The sequence below is a fragment of the Sardina pilchardus genome, chromosome 22 (assembly GCF_963854185.1).
Source record: "Sardina pilchardus chromosome 22, fSarPil1.1, whole genome shotgun sequence".
NCBI classification, from domain to species: Eukaryota; Metazoa; Chordata; class Actinopteri; order Clupeiformes; family Clupeidae; genus Sardina; species Sardina pilchardus.
Genome location: NC_085015.1, coordinates 20,807,488 through 20,818,988, shown reverse-complemented (window position 1 = coordinate 20,818,988; position 11,501 = coordinate 20,807,488). Strand labels below are relative to the sequence as shown.

The 11,501-nt window shown below is 45.5% G+C and overlaps 1 protein-coding gene across 2 annotated transcripts in view; it reads right to left on the bottom strand.

The window, feature by feature from the left end:
- Window positions 1–459: 459 nt before the first annotated feature.
- LOC134070338 (protein bicaudal C homolog 1-like) overlaps window positions 460–11,501 on the bottom strand; it is a 78,476-nt gene continuing 67,434 nt past the window's right edge. For both annotated transcript variants that reach the window (XM_062526655.1, XM_062526656.1), the window contains exons 16-21: window positions 10,780–10,819; window positions 9,784–9,938; window positions 8,818–8,998; window positions 7,448–7,608; window positions 5,029–5,128; window positions 460–3,239 (exon numbers count right to left, since the gene is read on the bottom strand). In XM_062526655.1, the coding sequence (XP_062382639.1) occupies window positions 3,109–3,239; window positions 5,029–5,128; window positions 7,448–7,608; window positions 8,818–8,998; window positions 9,784–9,938; window positions 10,780–10,819 (768 nt within the window). In that variant the 3' untranslated portion in view covers window positions 460–3,108. The remainder of the gene's footprint in view (window positions 3,240–5,028; window positions 5,129–7,447; window positions 7,609–8,817; window positions 8,999–9,783; window positions 9,939–10,779; window positions 10,820–11,501) is intronic.

The window sequence follows — 11,501 nt, the reverse complement described above, 5'->3', positions numbered from 1 at the left end:
CCCTGGTTGCAATATACATGGGAACATAGGACCCTTTTTGGGAAAAGCGGGGAACATAGGACCCTTTCTAAACTTTAAGAAAAAAAGGGTCCTATGTTCCCCGGTTCCATAGAAAGTGGGGAACATAGGACCTGGGGAACATAGGTACACTCCCCTATACAGTAGAGGATTGTGAGGAAAACGTGTACAAGATCATAATTAAGAAGCACATCTTTATCAAAGTGTTTTCCCAACTTAAGTTTGCTTTTGAGTTGTAGTTAGGATATTAATGCTAAAGTTCCCGAGTAAATCCTTGTGCATCTGCTTACGTAAATACCTTGACACTGCATCACACTTTGGATTAGGGCCTTTAACTAACCTCAATTATAATCTCAAGTGTTTTAAATACATCTGACAGAAACCATTTGTAAGTGAGAAACAGAGATGTAAAGACAATCAAATGACAAGGCAAAGGTTTGCATACAATTTATTACTTTGTAGCTTTACTTTGTAACATTTCTTCCTAATACAGAACATTCAATCACTTCATCCAAGTACCACAATAACCCCAAATTAGGTCTTAACTTCAAAGAACACTGCAATGGAGTCTACACTGAAATACATAGTTATCTGTTTGGAACTCAGATAAAACATAGTTCCCTAGGCACTGGCCAGCACAACACTGCTACTGACTGAAATGTCCCTTCTTTGAATGGCAGAGAACCACAGCCGATCCAATCCTTACCAGTTAGTTTCCCCCTAACTCAGAATTTTAATCCAAAAATGTGATCCAGTTTCCAGGAGAGAAGTTCCATGTGAACTAACCGAGCGCCTTAGAATACTGCGAGCCTTGGTCTGAAGGCCATGTCAAAGACACTGAGACCATTCTCTTCCCATACACCCCCCCTGTTTTTCTTTAATTTCTCCATTTACAGGAGAGACACAAAGTACAATTCTACAAATGAATTACAGCTGGTCGTTCACAAAACCATGAAGACTCAGAGAGCTCTGTCTGGTGCATCATAAAATGAACTGAAACAGAGCAAATGGCTTTCCCAGGAACATCTATTGACAGACGCTGGCTGAAAAATTAACTGAATAAAAACAAGGACATAAAAAATAAAAAATAAAGAGACAGGGGTGGTAGGGAGGGAGGTCTTCGAATAAAACTAAACTAAGAATCCCTTACTTGTGCTCGTGCTGCAGTTCCACATAAGGCAAAACAAAAAAATAGGCTACAAAGGGCAAAGGAAACTCCTTTGCACAGTCAGAGTTTCAAATATTCACTTAATAGAAGTTGGCCTTCTGTTCACGACAAGAAACATCAGCTATGCTTCAATGTCAGTCCCGCATACTCACTGCCAAAATAAAGACACATAAAGTCAAAGAAAAATATTCTGTACAAAATGGTACGGTTTGCCACAGTCTAACATTTTTGGCACATCAGATACAAAAAAAATATTAATAAAAAAGATGATAAACTACAATATGCACAGAATGCATATAAATGATTGCAAATTAATCTCTGTCACACACAGGTTCACACAAGATTGGCATTAACATTTTGTTTAACATAAAGGCATGATTACACTATACATGGAAAACAATGCAATACAATGAGGTGAGATCACTAGGAGTGGTTAACATCTGGGTGAAGTGCTGTTCTCCAGAGTCACTAAGACGATCGTCACTATTTACTTTGGAAAAGATGACAGTGCGAGAGAAAAAGAAAAAAAAAAAGCCACTTTTTGGTATTTAGTTTTTTTTTTCACTTCAAATAAGACACATCTGGCGACATTCACAGCTTCGAGGTCTATATACTTTCAGACTTGACTGGAACGTTGACTGGAAAGTTTGGTGCACTTCCTCAAAAAAGAACTGAGGCAGACTGCAAAGAAGAAAAGGAGCGAGGAAGAAAAAAAAGAGAGAGGTAGTTGAAAGAACAGGGTGGAGATACAGGTCACACCCACATACCAAAGGTGGGGTAGGTTCTACGCTCGGTTCTATCCAACAGAAAACGATGGAGTCTCAAGGCGCAGGCCTACATAGGCGGGGCAACGCCTCTGAAGGCTACTGTAACAATTCAGGTTGGCGACTCCCTGTGAACTGTGAATTAATTTTTTGAATGTTGATTAAATCATTATTTTAACATCGTGAATTTGAATAAAATTGAGTTAATTAATATTTGAACTGTTAATATCTGGTGCACGTAGCATGCCTGGCAGAATACGGGTCTCTGAAAACTACGTAGAAACAAGACCATAAGGATGACAGACATCCAGGGGCATCCGAGACCCCTCTGAACTCATCATCACCACAGTCAAATACCTCTAGCAGATATAAGCAGAGAGAGCTCTACTAAGGCGAGGAAGAGGAGGCACATGCTGTAGATGATTGAGGAAGACCAGATTCTTTTTGCACTCCACGGAGGTTTGTGTTCATTTTGGGGGTACAAAAAAAAGGCACATTGGCTGTCCACAGTGTGCACACTCGACGTGCACAATTCCATTTGGTATCCAGATAAGTGCTTGGAAGAGAGCCCTGGGTTGGCACTAGAGCGTGTCCATAGGGCCAAGTAAAGTGCCAAGAATCAGGAATGACAGAAAGGGCTGAAACAAGGTAGCATGATCAGAAGAAAGAAAGACAGAGAGAGAGAGTTTGCGGTCGAGAGTGCTTGGCCAACTGTTGCTTCTCGAAGTAGGTCGTGGTTTGCTACACTGTATGCAGTTCCTTCCCTTCTGGTTTGTACCGTAGTAGTGGTGGTGGTGCTGTGGTCAGCGTACCGATGTGTACGACGACAGGATGGACCAATGGACGGCATACTGTCAGTGTCCGTTATCTGTGTGACTGACATTCTTTTTGCCAAGTTCGCACTTGTGTCTGGCTGATCTTGGTGTGTGTGTGTGTGTGTGTGTGTGTGTGTGTGTGTGTGTGTGTGTGTGTGTGTGTGTGTGTGTGTCAATGTGGTGGAATGCAGGTGGCATGGAGAACATGGCTTTAAGAGTGGGGAGCAGAGAGATGGGATGGCTTCAGACGTTGGAGGAGATGCTGGATGGTGGAGACGATTGGACGCCAGAGTGAAGCCCCTCCCCTCCAGTCATCTTCAGCTTCACTCACGACCCTTGACCCCTACCACCGGCCGCTAACGCTGGCAATGTCCGAGGGGAACTGGCGCGGCAGGCGGCCACTGGCCCCTCCCTCCAGGAAGGACGAGCGAATGTTGGGCGGCTCAAAGAGCTTCCTCCGGTTCTTGTTCAACTCTGCAAAACACACACACACACACACACACACACACACACACACACACACACACGGAGAGAAACACACAAAGTAAATACCTCTCATAGGCACACTATTTGTGAAGCACTACCTACAGTGATAAAACCTCTTACAGGACTTGTGCTAATAAAAGTCATCTCTCTCCAGTGACGCTGAAATAAAATGTAATATTTGCCCAGCTTCGGAGAATCAGGGAATACCCACACATCGTAACTTCCTCTGCCCACCACACACTTACACACACTCTCTCTTCTTTGTAAGTGTGTGTGTGTGTGTGCGTGTGTGTGTGTCATTTTCACAGAGAAGGGGAAAAGGCTGTCTTTACAGTAGGTGCTGTGCTTCAGTGCCAGAATCTCTGCATGCTCAAGAACTCTGAGGACAAAAGGCGAGAGAGGACACTCCCATCTTTCTCTCTCTCTCTCTCTCTCTCTGTCTTTTTTCTCTAGCTCATGTTCCCTCTCTTTTCCTTTCTCTTGTTCTGTCTCCATCCTCCATACACCCCCCATCTCTCTCTTCCTCAGTTTCTCTTTCTCCGTCTGTCTCTCTCTCTCTAAATTCAAATGGCTTTATTAGCATGACTGTTCTTTTTACAGTGTTGCCAAAGCATTACTGTATAAAAATAACAATAATTATTATTCTCCCTCTCACTTTCTCTTGTTCTCTCTCTCCCTCCCTCCTCACTGCAGCCATCTCTCTCTCTCTCTCTGTCTCCCTCCTCATTCCAGGGTCTCCAGATTCCATCAGTGGAGATTACAGTAGATTTGCGCTTGGCCCGTGAGGACGCCACTGACATAAACACTGGCCCCGAGTCATTTCCTGTCCGCGGAAACAACCCCCCCCCTGCCACACACACACACACACACACACACACACACACACACCCCGACTCTAACCTCGCTACATCTGTTCTGAAGAATTCGCAAATATTCGGCATTATCACAAGTTACAGCCAACATTAATTTTGTGGTGAAACCAACCAAAGGGAGGTGAGTTACCTCATCACCCCCACCCCCCACCCCCCTTCCCTCCTTCCCCCTGAGTGCTTCAGCTGTGAGGTCCCAGTGCTGTTGACGTTTTACTGGCATGTCTTGGTTGTCACTGAAAGAACACTAGTCTGGCAGACGGAACTCACTGTTGCCTCTGCACTTTTAAGTGGGCGGTACGCTGCCTCGCACGGCCACTGTCCACACTTGTCAAGGTTTAGGTCTTTTTTTTTTTCAAGTGCTTCACTGAAGACCGTTTGTGTTGCACACATACACACACACACACACACACACACACACACACACACACAAAGGGCTTCACCTTGGATGTAAATGTCACCCAGGAAACCATGGAGACTGCATTTGCATGTCGATGCAATAACCAGGCAACCAGCAGGAGCTCAGTTATCATCCCCTATCACTCTGCTCAGCGCCCAGCTGGTGTGGAGGGCAACAATGGGAGCATCCAATTGGATATAGGGACGAGTTATTTAACTGGTGTAGTAATAGTGGTTTTACTGTGGTGTTAATATTTATTCAGCTGTGTTGTGTGTGTGTGTGTGTGTGTGTGTGTGTGTGTGTGTGTGTGTGTGTGTGTGTCTGTATGTGTGGATACACTGTGTGTGTGTGTGTGTGTGTGTGTGTGTGCGCAGGTGTGTAAGAACGTATGCACACACCTCTATGTGTGTGAGAGAAAGACAGATAGATAAAAGTGGGAAGAAGGAGACTGAGCCAGAAGAGAGGCATTATAAGTGAAGTAGATAAAGGAGGTAGAGTGACTTATCACCTGAGATGGCGAGCAGCATTTTTCTCCTGGCTCCAAATGTAGTGATGCCCAGCTCCTTCAGGTCGTGGTCAGTCAGAGTGAGAAACGTCTGCAGATCAATCTGAAGGAGAGAGAGAGGGAGAAAGAGAATGTTTTTATGTGTTTGTGTTATACTGTATTTCTTCATGTTATACTATGTTCTTCATACTTCACAGCAATATTGTAACCGTTATGCCAATAAAGCATAGTTCAACTTCAATTTTGAGAGAGGGAGAGAGAGAAAGAGAGAAAGAGAGTAGAAAGAGGTCGAGTGACATTTCATGTTATCAACACTTGACTATTATTGTATGTATAGATGATTTGTTCTCTAAATCAAAAATTGCCTGCCTATTAGTGGGCAAACTCTGTAAAACAGCCTTTAAAAAAATAAACACACTTTCCACAAACTCCTCAATTTCCTGTAGCAAGTCCTCATCACTCATCTTGGCTGGATCTTTTGGGTGGCAGATGCTGACATTTCAAAAACGCGACCCAAAGTTACAATGTCAATCCCAGTCTATTTCAAGCAACTCAGCCAGTGGGGTAGAATTACTGAACTGGAACAAAGTTCCAGTGTTCGCCATTTTCCCTAAAGTTCAACATCCAAATCAATTGTGAAACGGCCTCGGACCTTACGTGAACTCCCATCCTCGCGGCTGGAGTCGCTGCACTGTCTCCAGTATTAGGGGAATAGAGCTCGCATGCAGACTCTGCTGTTGCAATAACATTGCACAGTTGTGGATGTTCACATTCCCTCGGCGAAAAAAATAATAAACTTTCTGATTTGCCCACAATTGACCAGAGGCAAAACACAAACCTTCACGAGGAATTCATCTGACTTAATTGTCCTTCTGCCAACTTAAAGCGGCCACGCAAATATTTATGAGGAATTAATCTGACTTATCTGTACTTTCGCCAACTTAAAGAGAAGGCATCTCACGGTAGCGACACACCGCGTGGTTCTATGGATAATGAGTGCAGTGTCTCACCAGCCCCTTCCATAGGCAGGAGAATATATTACAGGGTACAGGATATTGAAAGATGGAGGTAAATGGATACAGTATGCACTCATGCAATGCAGGAGCTGCCTGTATGTATGTATCACAACACAACAGAGTCAGATGTTTGAGGGCTTTGGACGACCTTTAGAATGATGTTTGTGATTTAATGTGATTCGACCCTGACCCTCTCCTCCTGCACAAGTCATTCAGTCACTCCTCAATCTGATGCTTCAGCGCTGCAACATGGTCCTGCAGGATGATGGATGGGATTTGTTCAACCCTAACTGACCTGCGCTGCTGTAATCAGGTCCATCTGTCCGTTCGCCTGTGTGTGTAGGTGTGTGCGTGTGTGTCTGTCTGTGTCCACACACATACGGAACTTCACATTTATTGGACCGGTACTTCAAATTTTCAGCCAACATCATGTGTCAACACCTCTCAGTCCTCCAGATTAAGGATTGCAATTTGTTTTTACTTCCTTTGACACTGTTTTCATTATTATTTGCACACAGAAAAAGAAATATTTATGACATGTGACAAATATTAACTACCAAGTATGAGAGCCAAAGACACAAAAGCACATAGTGCCAAACAGAAAGAGACAAAAAGGGAGGAGGACACGGACATATCTGTTCTAGTAGCTCCTGCATGTGTGTGTGCGCGTGTGTGAGAGTGTGCATGCATGTGTGTTGGGGTGTGTGTGTGTGCGCGCATGCATGTGTTTGTGTGTGTGTGCATGTGTGAGTGTGTGTGTTTTTGTGTGTGTGTGAGTGTGTGCATGTATGGGAGGAATGAGAAGTATGAGGTGTATGACAAATAGAGCAATATAAAGCAAAAGGGGGATTGAAGGATGAAAAAGATGAAATGGAATGGATAGAAGATCGCCTACAGTAATCTCCCGCATATAAGCCGCATTGTGTATAAGCCGCAGGACAGTGATTTTTGCAAGTTAAAAGAAACAAAACCATATTTACACCATATTAACTGCCCCCCTGTATTAACTTCATAGCTGAAGAAATTTTGCAAAGTCAATGTATAAGCTACTACTAATACTACTACTAATAATTTTTGAGGCTTGCCCCGGATGCCTTCATGGTCACGGCATGAGCCAGACCTCACCCAAGTCACGTCACGGTGGGACACGGTGCATGATCAGGACAAGGGTCTGCAGGTTAACGGGGACACGGGGACACGGTGCATGATCGGGACAGGAGTCTGCAGGTTAACGGGGACACGGGGACATGGTGCATGATGGGGACAGGAGTCTGCAGGTTAACGGGGACACGGGGACATGGTGCATGATGGGGACAGGAGTCTGCAGGTTAACGGGGACACGGGGGGACACGGTGCGTGATCGGGACAGGAGTCTGCAGGTTGGGTGCTCTGCGGTGCTCACTCACCTCCTGCTGCTGGAAGACGTCGGTGTATTTGCCCAGGCCCAGCGTGCTGAAGAGCTCCGGCAGGTCCGAGCCTTTGAAGGAGGAGTTGAGGCTGCAGCCGTTGCTGCCCGTCACCGAGGAGATGCAGTCCATGTAGTTGCTGCTGCTCAGGTAGTGCTCCGCTGAGGTGACACACACACACACACACACACACACACACGCACGCACGCACGCGTGCACAAGCACACACACACACACGCACATACACACACACAGACACACACACACACACACACACACACACACACACACACACACACACACACACACACACACACGCACACACACACACACACACAGGCACACGCACACACACACACACACACACACACACACACACAAACGATGAGATGAGTATGAATATACAAAAGCACTGAAAACTTGGCAGGAATCCAGGCACTTCTGATATGTGACAACGAGGACCAATAAATATAAGTAAAATAACACAAAGGTCATTTAGGAATCACATATACGGATGGAGAAAGTGCATTTGTGCAGTGCTGTGAGTTGCTTAGGATAAATGTTAATTGAAGCCCCTTGGTGGGATTTGTGGGGTCGATGCAATGACTGCTCTGAAGTTCTGAATGCCCACTGACACTCACACTTAGCTTACTTAGCTAAAATTTAAAGCATAACTGAACAACAGAGAGAATATTATCACACAGGGAGTTACTGTCTCTCTCTGCCTCTCTCTCTCTCTCTCTCTCTCACACACACACACACACATGGTAGGCTGACGCTGACAGAAGACGTGGGAGGAAAGTGTGTGTATGTGTGTGTGTGTGTGTGTGTCTGTAAGCTGCACGCCTGGTTTATTTCATTCTCAGACATTTCGCAACCCAATCTGAGCGTGAAAGCATCCAAAACATCTTTGGGATTTTGGTATTTCCTGCTGATGGTAATGACAGAGAGAGACCCTGGGCTCTCATTGTGACGTGTGTACTGTAGTGCTGTAGTGCAAAATCTGCTGTGTAACAATACATTCATAGACCATGCCACTTAATTACACTTTAATTGCTACTTTATCATCGATGCAAACTTTTTATTTTTATTTGATTGACAATTTACTGCACTATAGTGATTAGTGAGCTCTAATCACATTCAGTTAATCACCTCTTATTATTTTCATTCACACATTTGTGATTGATTTGGCTAAAACAGTTCCAAAATGCCCAAATACAATTAAGGATCAATAGTCAAGCTACATTGCATGCTACAGTATATGTTACAGGAGCAAATTCTAGTCTTACTCTTAAGTGCAGACAGAGACTGAGGACGTGCACTGTAAGTGCGTGAGGTAAAGGTGTATGTTGTGCAGAGTGGAAGCTCACCTGTTTTGTTCTGCTTCCTCTTTGGACTGATGGCGGACGAGAACTCGCTGTGCGTCGGGAGCCCACCCCCACCTCCGCCAACGCCTCCGCCGCTCCCGTTCCGCTCGCGCCAGTTGTCCGAGTCGCTGCCGTTTCCCACGCCCTCGCGGCTGTTGGAGCGGGACAGCGACAGGGGCGATCCCTGACGGAACACAGACGGCCGTTACTAACCATGGCGCCCCCGTGCGATGCTGGCTCACCCGCAGCCAGCGCTGCCCAATAATCAGTCTTTTGGGCGGGCAAGACTGTCATCACTGCCTGGGGCTCAACCACAGGCACCGAGTTCTCTCACAAGAGTACAACCGAACCTGATTCTGGACCAGGGAAAACAGATTTATCTGCCGTATCCACAGACTCAATGTACTACACAGCCCACAAATAGGGGCTAAAGCATGCTGAAACTTTAATGTGTCTGGCTGAGCCCAGATGAACTACAGACCCCATGATGCAATGCCAACTGAACTCTATTACTACAGTGTGTAATAGACACTCTATACTTAAGCAACACTCCATACTGTACCTAAGCCAGTACAGTGCTAGCAGTTGTGAATCCAATTTGATAGAGAACAAAGAGAACAGTTCAGGTTTAAGCATCATCTGATGCTGTGTCAACACTCTACCCAAAGTTCACAAGTCCAGATAGAATCCCCCATGCTAATGCTAGCAGTATACACGTAAATTCAAGTTATTATTACAGTAAACGAGGCACTATAGCCAGGGCTTTTTAGTGGTACAATGATGGTCAAGGTTACTGTGGTAAGTCGAAGTGGTAAAGTGAAATGCTCAGCTCATTCCTTTCCTGTGGATCACTGCAGAGTGAGAAATTATATGTGCAGACTGCAAATAGGCTAAAGAGACGCTGTTAGGGATTCCAGCCCAAGGTTTAGCTTTGTACTTAACTATCTACATACAGTTCACAACAGTTACCTCATAGGTGGTGCACATGGTGGGCTTGTAGGACACGTGGTTGGCTCTGCGGAGCTCCTTGATGGTCTCGGCTGGCATGGACTTGGAGAAGCCGAGGCCGCTCCAGGTGTTGGTGGGGGTTCGGACCTCAGTCACCACTGGCTTTTTCAACATGGCTGACAAACCAGAAGCAAACAGGAGAGGAGAATGTGTGAGGTCCCCTATACATACGCACTCTATGTAGCTAGAAGACATAGCATGGCTCCAGTTTAGCAGTATATAAACATGTCTATAATAAACTATGTGTAACCAACAATGTTGCCTCAATTCCTATGGTGGCCAGTAGATCTTTTCCAGTAAGCCAGTAAGGTCAGGAAAGCTGCTAACTTTCACTTGCACTTTCACCAACTTTACTGTAATTAGACTCATCACTCCTTTCCTTTCTGGTGAATTCATGAGACATCTAAATGACTCACATTATTTTCAGACTGGCTGCCCACTGACATGAGATAAGTAAGGGAAGTTTCTGGAAGAATGGTGCCTCATTATGCGGTCACTGCACCTAAGAGCATAATTTCTGGCTTTCAGTCCGTCGAGGCCTTATGGTGGTCTGCATAGGCCACAGGCTAAATCAGCACGGGTCACCAGTGTGACATGCGACACCAGTGTTTGGGACACTTATACGCACAGACCAACTGGATGCTTTCATCTGAGCACCTATAGCTCAGCACTAGAACAAATCTGCAATCCACAACAAGAGCCGGCTTGTAACCGGTTCCCTGGTTTTCCTATACTTCTGAAATAGAGACGTAATGACACGCTGCACAGAGCCAGACTGTATTTTTTTTTGAGGAGACAAGGCACCGCTGTTCTAATTCTTAGCTTAAACAAAACAGACTAAACATCTCATGTTTCCCAATTTGTCTCCAGTGCTGCCTTTCTGAGAGGACATAGGAAGGAAGGAGCGCCGATTCGCTTGAAGTGCTTTGTGGAAGTGGAGGATGTAGTTTTACATACCTTTGGTTGCAAGTAACTTTTTCTGCTCATAGTCGAATGCCTAGAGAGAGAGAGAGAGGGGGGGGGGGAGGGAGAAGGAGAGAGAGGGATTGAGAGAGCCATCCGAGAAACAAATTGTTTACAGTTTCACAGACAAGGTTAAAGAGGAGGGTTGGCGCAGATTTTCACTGCACTTGGCTCACACGACAGCTCGACGCACAGGCACGAGCTTAAACATCGCCTCATTCTGTCCAAACCATTTAATGCTCAAGCACACCAAGGGAGATCGCATTTCCCCAACAGAGGTGCATTGTGGGTCTGTGGTCGGCATGGAGGTAGGTGGGTGGAGGGGTGGGGGGGGGGGGGGGGGGGGGTCTCATAAGGACACAGCCAGGCACATGGGAAAAAGAAAGCAGTACCCCAACACCCACATGAGATGCTACCGCTAATGCTAGCATATGTGGTTGGCACTGAGACACACACAGGAAAACTCTTAACTCATGCACGTTTCCTCCAGATGCTACGGAGAGCTCATAAACGTGCCATGCTGGACAGGTATTAAAATCATGCATACACGCACACACGTGTGTAGACAAGGCCCACTTTTATGGTGTCCAGATTGGAAACAGAGGTGTATTGTGCCAGGTTAGCGGGAGGAAGTCATTTTAATTAGCTTGTGTGTCACTGATTCCGATGCTGCTAATTACAGTGGCCCCATTTTAAATCCAGTTGGCGCTTCTGGT